This window comes from Gopherus evgoodei, chromosome 24 (genome assembly GCF_007399415.2).
Source record: "Gopherus evgoodei ecotype Sinaloan lineage chromosome 24, rGopEvg1_v1.p, whole genome shotgun sequence".
Lineage (NCBI taxonomy): Eukaryota > Metazoa > Chordata > Testudines > Testudinidae > Gopherus > Gopherus evgoodei.
Window position 1 is genome coordinate 2,007,556 of NC_044345.1, and position 13,271 is coordinate 2,020,826.

The 13,271-nt window shown below is 49.4% G+C and overlaps 1 protein-coding gene across 1 annotated transcript in view; it reads right to left on the reverse strand.

Annotated features, from left to right (window-relative positions):
• Positions 1 to 13,271, reverse strand: part of INTS3 (integrator complex subunit 3) — a 64,887-nt gene that overhangs the window by 50,759 nt on the left and 857 nt on the right. The window contains exons 2-3 of the mRNA XM_030541883.1: positions 4,862 to 4,945; positions 3,130 to 3,213 (exon numbers count right to left, since the gene is read on the reverse strand). Of these exons, the coding sequence (XP_030397743.1) occupies positions 3,130 to 3,213; positions 4,862 to 4,945 (168 nt within the window). The remainder of the gene's footprint in view (positions 1 to 3,129; positions 3,214 to 4,861; positions 4,946 to 13,271) is intronic.

Below are 13,271 nucleotides of genomic sequence, written 5' to 3' on the forward strand. Positions count from 1 at the left end.
AGTGGGATGCAGGGACTTGGCAAGGTCATGCTGTGAGTCAGTGGCAGAGCCAAAAGTAAAACTCTACAGTCTTGGCTCCAGTCGCCTGCTGGCGGCATACAGCGTGGGGACTAGGTAATGACCGACCACAGCAGAACCCCATCCCCATCCTGCTGCTTGATCCAATTACCCCCTAAGAACACGGATGTGCTTGTAAGAGCAAACTTGACCAAAGCAGCAGAGCCAGCCAGGTGGCTAATGAGCAGGGCCATAAGCAGCAGCTGTGCCCTCCACTGCCGCCTTTGAGGCAGAGAGATTCACTGCCTGTCAGCAGCACGGTGTCATGGATGCAGGCTCTGCCCCTCACTGCCCTTGCCACAGAGGAACGTGCGGAGAAGACAGAGCAGGCGGGAACTTCGCTTGCTCAGTGGGGAAGCCATGGGCACAGTACAGATTAAAGGGAAGGAGAACACTGGAGCTGCAAACATAAGGAAGAGTGACTGGAGAGCCCTTCGACTGGGCACAGGTAGCAGTGGTGCCAGGATCCCTCTGCCCTGCCGGAGGGACTGTTTATCACAACTCCCGAGAAGGGGATTTCACTCTAACCGGAAGAGGCTGCACAGTATCCATACCAGAGCATGCAGACTGGGGTGCTGGAGCGGGGGAAGAAGTTGTGGGAGGCAGGAACCAGCTATGCGATATTGGTCACTGCACTAGCTCTCTGGGGCCTAGTTTAGCACCACCTGGCAGAGATGTTTCTGAGCACTAGCTCTGATGGGGAGAATCGGCTTGCGTCCTGGCTGCACCAGCAACTCCAGAGTCAGGACTTGGAAGCAGCTTTGGTGGCTGATGGGAGAGGCGGAACGGAAGCCACCTCTCCCGAGGGAAAGCCAGCTGGCATCAGAAAAGTGTGTGTGTGTGTGTATGAGTGAGTGAGTGGGGGGCGTCTAGTGATCAGGGAGGGGAGTTGTTTGGTTTTTTAAGAAGAGTCATTTTGAGGACATGGCTACAACTCCATTGAGGGAGACATTGCCCCACTTAGTGATCCTGGTGCAGTGGTGAATGGGGACCTATGGCCCTAGTTTAGAGAGCCCGAGCCTTAAAGCACTGGCTCAATGGAGAGAGAACATTGCAGGAGTCACTCTTGGTCCATCAGTGCCTCCGTCATGCTCAGCCATTCAGCCCTGCTCACACCAGACCACGAAGAGGCTTCACCTCGAGAGTTTACTTCAATCCCTTTAAATTCGGCACATTGCCGATCCACTGAACAGCATTCGACCCAAGCACCCCTCAACTCGCAGCTGAGCTAATGCGGCAAGTGAAAGCCCCAGGTATGTGTCATGGTACTGAGAGAATCGGCAGGTCACTCACTCCACACCAGAACACTGCCAATGACCCATTTCCGAACGTGCAGCCACAAGGAACAGTGCCAGTATTCCAGCACCCCCGGGAAAGGCCTGGCACACCTGCTGATCCAAACCTCAGCAGCAACAATAACCTGGAGAGACAGTCCCCGCCCCCCACAACATGCACATGCTCCACTGCTCCTGTTTCTCAATGGCTCAGGGCCTCTGTACTCCCCCAGCTCTTGTCACTCCAGGTACCTTAGAGGAGAATCCTCCCTGCTCACTCACAAGGCATCCACTGGCCACCTCACTTCGTGGAGAATCATCATGCTCTGGAATATTTTCCAGTTCACAAGAACAGATCACAATCTCCAATGGACTCCGTCCAAAACCTCCCTCCCAAAGCAGCCAGCACCATCAGAAATTTCAGATGTACACTAATTTTAAAACTGTTTCAAACCCATTTTCAGGCTGTACTACTGACAAACAAGAATACCACGTTTAGACAAAACGCACGCTGTTGACTCACGTTCTTCATTTCTATACGGCAGCCAAGGCATCCAAAGAAGTCACAGGAGAAAAGGGCGGAAATGATTGAGTGGGTTCAACAAAGAGCTGTTTTCCCTGCCAATCCAATGACTAGACAGCAAACCCATTTCATTAACACAGCTAATGGCTCTCCTAGCTGGTCTCTCTGATCAGACCTCCCCAGCACTCTTCTCTCCGTCTCTTGTACACACTTGTTGCCTTTCATCTTCACTTAGACTAGGCTCTTCAGAACAAGGGGCTGTCTCTTACTGTGGGCTTGCAACATGAATAATACAGCAAAACGCTCTCCTCTTGTTTTCAGTGACCTCCTGTTTCCGGCTTAAGCTGACTGGGCAGGCAGGCTCCAGCAGAAAGTCAGTGTCAGTCCATGGCTAGTGCAAAGGCGGCATGTAGAGAAGCCCGCGATGGGAGTTTCAAACACTACCACATGACCCAGGGTTTCTGGCAGTGTCGCTTGGCCATCTTGGGCCCTAGCTACCCCTGCTGAGAAGCTGTTCGCAATCTGCATCTGAAAGTATTTGGAGGGCATTTCACTGCATGTGCAAAGCAGGGCAAATCCCTTTTCTAAATCCTTCTACCTACTATGCAGTCCCAGTTTCTACAAAAAAGCCAAACATACTTGATTTCATTCCCAAAATGCTTCATTGGTTTGCAGCAACATTGTCTAACCTGCATCCAGGAAATTAAATAGCCGTTAACAGCATCATTCCAAAAGATATTTAAAAATAAAATCCAGCTTGCCAACTTAGAGCTGGGCTGCTCACACACAGTTTTGCTTATGAAATGAATTTGTTTATTATCTAGATTTTAGATAATTACTTTTGTATGCAAATACATCTGGTCAGCCAACAAATATATCCATTCCAGAACCCCAGAGACAGGAGGTAAGAGCCTTTTCCAGCTCCATTGGTTATTTAGGACCCCCACACACCTCCACCAAAAACAATTAACCCAAGATCTGCCAGAGATACTGCCACCAAGACGCCGTTCCTTGGTACAACAGCATTAGCATCCCTCAGCATAGCTGCTGCTGCTGCAATACAAAGGCCAACGTTTGGTGAACACACTGAAAGTAGAACAGTAGGAGCTGAGTAATCTCCTCCATACGATCAGCTGAGGACACCAGTGCAGGGAGCCCTCGGTGCCTGCAGGCGCCTCTGGAAAGCCACCACGGTTAGCAATGCCTTGTCTGGCAAGCGGAGCGCCCAATGAAACAAGCCATCCCAAGGCAGGAGCTGGCTATGCCGTGCCTTACCTTCTGTGCTTGGGCAGGCTCTGTGAGGACCAGGGTGAAGAGGCCAAGACAAATCTCCTCATGCTGAGGGGCTCCTTTGCACACCTGCGAGAGGAAAGGGGAAGCAACACGGGTAAACAACACTAGGCCTCGCTCAGGTAGGGTGTTGACAACACAAGAGGCTCCCCTTGATTCTAGGACAGGGGTGCTCCAGACCAGCCCACAGCTGCCCCCAAGGAATTCAGCAGCAGGAAGTTACAGAGCTTCCCCATCGTTCATATCTGTGAAGTCCACTGAGTCCTGTGCCTGTGATTCCTACACACACACACACACACCCCTGTGCACGTACACACATTTCATAGTTAAAATATGTAGTTTAAGCAACGTTTCAATGCTCTCCCTAAGTGAGAGATTCCATGGCGGTGGGGAATGGTCTGAAGGTTTTACTGGTAGGAATTCCAGATGCCCACATTACCCACAAGCAGCAAGGCCACACCTGAGTGATGCAGGTTACTTCACAGGATCACCTGGAAGGCCTCCAGGACCACCCCATGCCGTGAGGCACCCTCCCCACGCCTGGGACTTCACAGGAAGTGTGTCAGGGTTGTGAGACACACGCTACTGGCCATTCAGCCACATGGGAAAGGCTCCCATTAGCACCAGTGGGCTCTGGCAGGCCCCATGTTTGCATCCCTCCTCCTGCTAAGCCAGGCTCCCCTAGTGCCATGACTCCAGCTAGCCAAACACACAAGGGAGGAGAAAACGGCAGCCAATACATTTTAGAACCTCTAAAACTTACTTGAGCTTTCTCTGCACAGCCACCTCACCGGGGAGCAGGCGAGGATTTGGGGACTTTTCAGGACTAGAAGCAAGTGCAGTGGGAAGATTATACCCCTGGGAACTGGGATTCCAAGGAGCTCAAGCAGAGACAAACTGTGTATGCAGAGGGAGCGTGCAAAAAAGTGCATGATAACTGCAGTCACAGGCACGTCACCACCACCACGGGCAGGTGTGTATTCACACACACCCCTCTCGTGGTAGATCAGTACTAACAGTCCAGCACTCATGAGCCACCTTACAGGGTGGGCTTATGATGGGGTAGGAAAAAAAAAAAGCCAGGTTTCAACAAGGAAATGCAGTGTCGCACTGCCACCAGAGGATTTTATTAGACAGCGAGTAAGCGTTTTTCTTCAGAAAAAAAAACAACTCTGGAAAACTTCTTGCCAGTGTTCAGGTTGGTGAAGATGGCACAGCGCCCGCTCCACTGCTCCTAGCAGAGTGACACACTGGCTTGCTGACAGCCCCCATGGCTGCTGTCTCTTGGAGGTGCCTCTGCGTGAATTATTTCTTCTTGTCAGGATGAACTTCTGGGACACAGAAACCCTTTGGCAAAGGGTCCCTGGTTCTTTGCAAACAACTCACACTTGACAAGCTCCCTACACCAAACATGTCTTACAGGATACTCATCCCTAAAGAGTAACACGTAATGTATCTGCAGAAAGCTTGTAACTTGCCAAGTCACAATCTTGGCATGCGAGATGCATGTGTGGATAATATTTAAGGAATAATGGATTTATACTGAACGTATGCTTTACAGGCTTGGGGTAAAACTTAGTTACGAGGGGTTATGCTACATGAATGGGTCATCACCAAAGTGGAAGGAGCAGTCACCCCTCACTGGTCAGCCCACAAGCCCTCGTGTATCCCTGCCTTACCCCAGAACAGATCCTGGAAAACCACGTCCGGCACTTACATGAGCATTTAGGGCATCGTTAGCTTCCCTCTCTGACACCCCGTTGGTCAGCGATGTCACAATGCCCATGCACCTCTCTAGTCTCTGAAATAGACAAAACAAAATCAATACATCAGCTAGCAGGAACAGGTATCCCAGAGCCCCAGCCTCCTCAGCCATTCGAGGTGCCTTGTGCAAGTAACAAAACATGGAGCCAAGAGTCCCGGGAGTGATTTGGGGAGCCTAATTTGAGATGCCATTAAGGGGCCCAACTTTCCAAACATGCTGGGTTTCCTGCCTCTGGAAACACGGCCACTCGGACATGTCTCACTAGACAGCTTTGAAAACCTGGGCCCTCCTACTTCCTGCTGCCACATAAAGCGGGATGAGAGAGGCGATGGGAGACTATTGCCGTCTATGCTCATGACACCACATACACACCAGTGATGGGGGCCACGCAAACCCACAGAGTAAAACCAGCATGATTATTGTTCTCCCCTTGCAGCAGGGCCCCAGAACCAGCTGCTGACTGGAGATGCTACTGCCTCATAGCTGCTCGTATATTCTTAGTTTGTGTTGGAAATACTCCACTGCCATTCCCCCGCCTGCAGCGCCAGCTAATGCTAATACTGGCATCCTGTGGCTTTGGGGCCAACAAACAGGACGCATGGGCCAAGGTGACACAGGGACGTCAGTCCCCATTCCGAGAGCAGAGCTATAGCTTCACAGGTTCAATTCTCTCTGAAGCTACAATTCACAGACAGTGGCAAAGACTATTCTGGGCATGTACTGCAGGGCTCTGCCCCTTACTGAACAGCAAGTGGAGTTCCCTTGAAGACCCACTGCAGACATACAAGACGCTTTCATTTTACGTGTCTTTAGCGTTCGGGCCAGGTGCTGAAGTCCAAGGGCCTCCGTTTTAATTACTAACTTTGTAAGTAGCTTCTGGTGTGTGGAAACCGCAGGAGCAGATGTTTTTATGTGGATGTCCCAGGTAATGAAATGACAGCGAGAAGGACACGAAGCCAGAATGCACAGCACATGGCAAAACTCTGTTCATCTGCCACTGCAAACCCCTGATGGTAACTCTGGAGCAGAGTTTGACTACGACAGCATATCAGACACACGCGCTGCCAGGGTGCTGCCAGCTGCTCATGTCCTCTCCATGCACAACAAGCTCTACCAGCAGCACAGCTGTCTTCTACGACAACAGCCGAGGACTGGCTTCTTTCGTGCAGTGCAGCAGCTATTACAACGGGCCCTGTAGACTGGACTGAAATACAAACACATACATACGCACCACCACTGCCAACCGCTCACAGCAGTGAGTGACACTTGGGACTTTTGCTCCAGAGGGCTGTACCCTGCTCCAAGCACTGCCGTTTTGTCTGTTCTTTGTGTTACAGCAGCACCAGCCTCAGCCAAGAGCAGGGTGGCCCCGCGCTGAGCCCAGTGAAGACAGACAGTCCCTCAGGAAAAGTGTTAACATCTCAATAGACAAGACGGGGGAGGGGGCACAGAACAGAGCACAACTGCCACCATTTTGAAGTTGGGGAACAGAAATGTTAAGCGATTTGCCCAAGGTCACCTTGGGAGTTTGTGGCAAAGACAGGAATGGAATTTGGCTCTTCCAAGTCCAATGCCAGCACCTCAGCCACAGCACCATCTTTCTCGGAGGCCATCCCCAGCTCACCGAGCCCCACTCACCTGCCTACCCACGAAAATGAGCAGACTGCTCACCCCAAGCAAGTAAAACATTTGTTTGTTCCTGTCGTCATGGGAAACAGGGCAGAAGCATCTGGTACTCGGCTGGTAAGTGCATCATGACAGTTTCTGCGTGTCTGGCGCAGCAGCTCTGGCTAAGCACCCTGACCCACTGCAAATCACCAAGACAAATCACTTTGATGGCACTCACGCTGGTACTGGAGCGAGAGGTGATGTGAAAAGGCCTTACAGATCTACTGCGCTCCAGGAAGAACATCAACTTAAAGTATGATGAGTCCGCCGGAACTCTTGTGACTTGCTGAAAATCATGACAAGTGATTTCACTTCACTTTGTGCATTCGACAGCATTGGGTGCACAGTCCACTTCACTTTTCCTCTGTAGTCAGCTGGCCGGCTTCCTTTGCTGCTGTGGGTCTTGTATACGGCAAGAGGGGAGAGGAAAGCAAAATGTGATTGTAAAGCTGCAAGAACTAGCCAGGGAAGTGGGGGCAGGTCAGTACACGAATCTATTTTCCTAGTGCTTAAATAAAGCTTAACAACAGAACGGAGCCAGCGCTGGGGAAAGGGACAAACATCTGACAAAGGCAGCGTCTAGTGAACTCAGAACACTGGCCTGTAAGTGCCTTAAGTTTCTCAAGCCCTGTGCATGACTCTGCCACAGGAAAGGAGCAAGGCAGCCAGCAAGGTGCTAGGAACGTCGGAAAAGCAGAGACTTTGAGGTGAACAAAGCTTAGTAAGTCCGGTAAGTGGCACCTAAGCAGAGCCAATGAACCCTGCCTTGGCAACAGAGAGGCCTGTTTCTTATGGATGTGGCTCTTTAGAGAGATGACGAGATTGTCCTGAGGACATTGTGGGGCTCTCAAGTGGAAGCTTTTTATGGGGGCTTGTCCATGGGAGGTGCAGGATCCATTATGAACAAAGCCAGGCGGGGGCTCCCAATTGTCGCACAAGGCCCCAGAGCAGGGTTCCGAGGGGGAGGACGTTTGTCTTGGCTCAGACCTTCCCAACCCCTCCACACACATCCCAGTGGGCCATCGCTCTGACTGAGGGGACAGATGGGTCTCATTCTGGAGCCTACACTGCCCACTAAGGCCAGGCTCAGACTCAGGTTTGAACCCAAGCCCCCCTTCTGGCTACACACATCAGAAGGACTCACATCCGAAAGCACTCAGGACCTGCCAGGTGTGGGTCAGAACCCGAGTCCTGTTGTGACTCAGGTCCAAGCCCTGTCATTTTGCAGTGCGGATGGAGGCCCAGCCCCAGAGCTGAGTCAGGAGAGCTGACAAGTGCAGTAAGGATGTGTTAGCACAGCTGTCACACGAGTCCAGCCCTGTAAATCCAAATTCATAATGCAGTGTGGAAACTCAAGCAGAGGCTTGGAAACACCAAGTCCACACGCCCAGGTCACAGCCCCAGGCCTAGTGTGTAGTGTAGACACACCCTCAGAATCACTATGTGCACTGGGCTGGAGCGGGGATGAGGGAAGGAGACCACACGTTGGCTTTGCAGCACCCCAGACAGCTGCCCCCAATCAGAACCAAACCCCATTCCCTTCTCTCCCGAACAAGGCACTGCACTGGAATGGCCTAATAAGACCCACTTGCTGTTGCTAAGTTATAACAGTGCAAGAGGGAGAGGCCTGAGGCATGAGTGGCAAGAGCTTCCACTCGCCCTCAGAGAAATCCACAGGGGTTATTTTAATTGGATTTTTGCAAGTTAACCCTCTCATAGCACCGACTGACTGAGGTCTTTGCGTGGTTGGACGTGAACGTCCGGAGGCTGGCGTGCTGTCATTTCAAGCCAGCGTTTCCAGCTAGCACTGGGTAAGAACCTCCCAGTGCACGTGCAGAGCCTCTCATTGACTTCAATGAGGGGCTCCAGACATGTGCCACGAGGACAACAGACCCTTCCAAGCACACGTCTGCAGTAACCAGGCAGACAGAGGGAAAGAGCTGGTGCTGGGTTATACCCCATCCACACTACAAGAACCACCATGGTCAATCATTCTTTATTCTTGCCTACATACACAGAACCACACACGTTACAACCACCCTTCGAAAACCACATCCTACCTGTGATAGAATACGGTTAATGCGTTTCTTTCCTGTTCACACAGAAAAGGAGCAACCATGTTTCAGCTACAATCATGTTCACAAGACGGCTATTTCTGTAGTGCAGGTTGGACCTGATTAGCAGGTCAGTGACCGAGAATTAGGAAGAGTCTGAGCAGTGGAACAGGAATGATGTGCACTTAGAGAACGAGACAGGTCTACAATGGCCCCAGCAGTGAAGCTCCACAGACAATGGGAAAAGCTGCAGCAGACAACGCTCAGACATTACCACCAGCACCCTGCTCCCACCGCCCATCACCTAATTCCACTCCGAGCAGGGTTTTGTGACATGGTGACTAAAATTTTCAGCCCACCTGAGGACTGTGAATGCTACAGCTTCTGTAGCTGCTATTGCACAGGAGCTATACAGGGGGGCAAACCCAGTTCCCATTGCATGCATCTGATGAAGTGGGTATTCACCCATGAAAGCTCACGCTCCAATATGTCAGTTAGTCTATAAGGTGCCACAGGACTCTGTGCTGCTTTTACAGATCCAGACTAACATGGCTACCCCTCTGATACCAGTTGTCATTGTTGCCAGTGTAGCTACAGCCCGAGTATAAAACTGACCCTGCAGGGTCCCCCCTAGTTAAGCCTTGGCTCTTACGACAGTGGAGAGGCAGCTTCACTGCAGTTAAGGTTATTGTCTCTCCAGCCCAGTATTTTGCTGTGCAAGTTGTAGATTAAGTCCTGGCATAAACAGGTGCATTGCCTTCTAGGGGAGATGTGCCCCTTGTCCCAATCATTCAAACTACCAGTGCCACAAACTCCAGGCAGGATCTGAAGACCCAGTTGGAATGTTTCTGGCTCTGCCTTCATCACTGGCAAGACCCTGCACCTGTAACACAGCCACCTACTCCACCTGTGAGAAGTGAGACAAAAGGACCCTGTCTCAGTCTCCTGCAGAGCTGACAGGGTAACGACTTGTTTGTGCCAGGGAAAGCCAGCAGATGTGACTCCAGGAGCTGAAGGGGTTATTTCTACACAATCACTTCTGGATTAGCACCACTTTAAAATGAAAATCTGCCAGGCTGATTATGGCACTGGCTAGTGACATTCCCCCACTAACATGAATGAGAAGGAAGCTGTTGGCAAAGGGGAACATCTCCATTTCACAGTCTGCCGTCTAGGGTGATGCAAATGAACACGCATGGGCCAACAAGCGCAGAAGGGTAACACTGCTTTTCAGTAAGGCTTTTTTCAGAGCTAACCGACAGAACTATCAGAGAGGACCAAAAGAATCTGAAAGCCCAGATCTCAGGTAGACTCATTTCCATCATTTGCAAAGGCAGAACAAGATCCAGTGAGCACAAACTGAAGTCAGAAAAATTCACACTGCAAGTAGGACAATGTTAACACTGCAGGTTCCCAAAGCAGGGGGTAAGCTCATCAGCACTCAGTCTTTAAATGGAAACTGACTGACTTTCTAATGGTACGCTCCAGTTCAACCCCAAGTCACTGGGCTTGACAATGTCACTCGTACAGTAGGAAGAACAATTCCCTCCAGTGCAGGATTCACCAACTGAAATTCTGTGGTCTCTGCTATGCAGGAGATCAGGCCATATGAACACAGTGGTCCCTTCTCACTTTAAAATCCATGAATTTCGTGAGGACTAGCACTGCTGTCCAGACACTAAAACAACGAATACATACAGCACTAATTCTAAGGGATCAATCTTAAAGAAAATGGCAACAGATATAGTTACATCTTAGGGAACAATCCTCACATACTTATTCTGTACTCTGATGGGTCACCAGGGAAGTGACTATACACACTCGAGTAACTGCGGAATCAGTATTAGAACAGTAATTTTTTTAGCTATAGAAAAAAGTGCACATACACAAACATGTGTGCGCGTATATACACCCCCTCCCCCACCACACACACACAGTTTCAATATCTCCCTAGCAGAGAAAGGGTCTGGGTACTTCTCTCTCAGCAGGAGCTGACGTTTTGAAGATAACTCTCTTCTAACCCATGGTCTAGGGAGGTAAGACACAGAGAGTGCAACTCCCTGTCACAATAAATAGGAGACACACAAACCTGAAGAGTAACTAAATGGTTAGTCTAAAAGAAAGATGTTACCCCTACCTTAAAGGGGCTTTAAAAGCATGCTGTCCAGTTACCGAAAACCTACCGACCGCTATGCCTACCTTCATGCCTCCAGCTTTCATCCTGGGCACATCACACGATCCATTGTCTACAGCCAAGCACTGAGGTACAACCGCATCTGCTCTAACCCCTCAGACAGAGACCAACACCTACAAAATCTCCACCAAGCATTCTCAAAACTACAATACCCACACGAGGAAATAAGGAAACAGATCAACAGAGCCAGACGTGTACCCAGAAGCCTCCTACTGCAAGACAAACCCAAGAAAGAAACCAACGGGACTCCACTGGCCATCACATACAGTCCCCAGCTAATACCCCTCCAATGCATCATCGCGGACAACCCATCCTGGACAATGATCCCACACTTTCACAGGCCTTGGGTGGCAGGCCAGTCCTCGCCCACAGACAACCTGCCAACCTGAAACATATTCTCACCAGTAACTGCACACCGCACCATAGGAACTCTAGCTCAGGAACCAATCCATGCAACAAACCTCGATGCCAACTCTGCCCACATATCTACACCAGCGACACCATCACAGGACCTAACCGATCAGCCACACCATCACCGGTTCATTCACCTGCACGTCCACCAATGTAATATACACCATCATATGCCAGCAATGCCCCTCTGCTATGTACATCGGCCAAACTGGACAGTCACTATGGAAAAGGATAAACAGACACAAATCAGATATTAGGAATGGCAATATACAAAAACCTGTAGGAGAGCACTTCAACCTCCCTGGCCACACTATAGCAGACCTTAAGGTGGCCATCCTGCAGCAAAAAAACTTCAGGACCAGACTTCAAAGAGAAACTGCCGAGCTTCAGTTCATCTGCAAATTTGACACCATCAGCTCAGGATTAAACAAAGACTGTGAATGGCTTGCCAATTACAGAACCAGTTTCTCCTCCCTTGGTTTTCACACCTCAACTGCTAGAACAGGGCCTCATCCTCCCTGATTGAACTACCTCATTATCTCTAGCTTGCCTGCATATATATACCTGCCCCTGGAAATTTCCACTACATGCATCCGACGAAGTGGGTATTCATCCATGAAAGCTCATGCTCCAAAACGTCTGTTAGTCTATAAGGTGCCACAGGATTCTTTGCTGCTTTTACAGTGATGAGCTGCGTCTTGTCTCCTTCATCAGAACTCACAGCAGGCTCGCAAGAGGTCAGCTTTCTCTCTGAGTTTTAGTTTACGATACCATATGTAATGCATTTTGGAGGAATATTGTCACCTTAAACAACACTCCTCCAAAACCTTTGCTTAACCTACTGTTGTTATAATCCGCATCTCACATTGTTATAAGAAGACGCTTCTCTTGAGTTTGCCACTGTGTTGACTTTGGGCATTTGACAGCCCTGTTCCCCCATTTGTGACAGTCTTACATGCCCGCTGCATGGAAGAGGATTATTATTATTTTAAACATGAAAACATGATAGTAAACTACTAAAACTGGCTGGGGGACTCAGGAGCAGGTGTGATAGCTGCCATTTTTATCACATTTCTTATAAACTGACTAGATTTCAAGTTGGTGTCCCTTTAAGCATTTTAGTGATTTAAAGTACACGCACAAAGGAGAGATTCCTAACAATTAAAGCAGGGGACCATTTGTCAGGGCTTCTGGATTCTCTTCCTAGTTCTGGTGCTTACTCAACTTTATGACCTTGAACAAGTCACTTCACCTGTCCGTGTCTCAATTTCCCCAGCTGTGAAAGAGCAATACCTATCTCACTGGATAGGCAAGGTTTGAGAGTTGTACTGCCCTGAGATCCATGGAGAAGAGGCACTACAGAACACTAAATAATAGCGCTACATGGATTCCAGACAAGCCCCGGAGAGAGTCCTTGGCGAGGTTTCAAGGAGAATTTGAGTTTTCAGCTCTGACAGGCACACAAAGTGGCATTACTCTGAGGACTGAGATGTTTTATTCAGACCTGGACTAGTACCAATAATACACAGGGACAATTGAGAGTTTTGCCAATGATACGGGAGTTTCCAGGCCCAGCAGGTTGATATATATCAGACCCTGAGACCAAGTAATTCCAAATACCTTTCGGTCTTTCTTTTCTACTTTATTTCCAATATGATTTTAGCTGGCACTGTTTCAACAGTCCCTAATACATTTGCTTCTGGCTCATGGTAAATAAAAGCTGGCTCTGCAAGTCCAGTAGTTCATGAGACATTAGCCGCTCAAACCAAGTCACAACTAAAGTGACAGTACTTCACCCTACAATAGCTCCTTTCAGAGGATCTCAAAATGCTTTATGAACATTAATTAACACCCATGAGAGACAGGTACAATAATAGTTATCTATATTACCGATGAGTAAACGGAGGTACAGGAGATTACTTGCCCAAGTCAGGCAGAAAGTCTGAAAGAAGAGCCAGAATAAAACCCAGAACTTGTTCAGCAGTTTTAACCACTGTACTACAGAGCCTCAGCACCAGGAACAGATCCCAAAAGT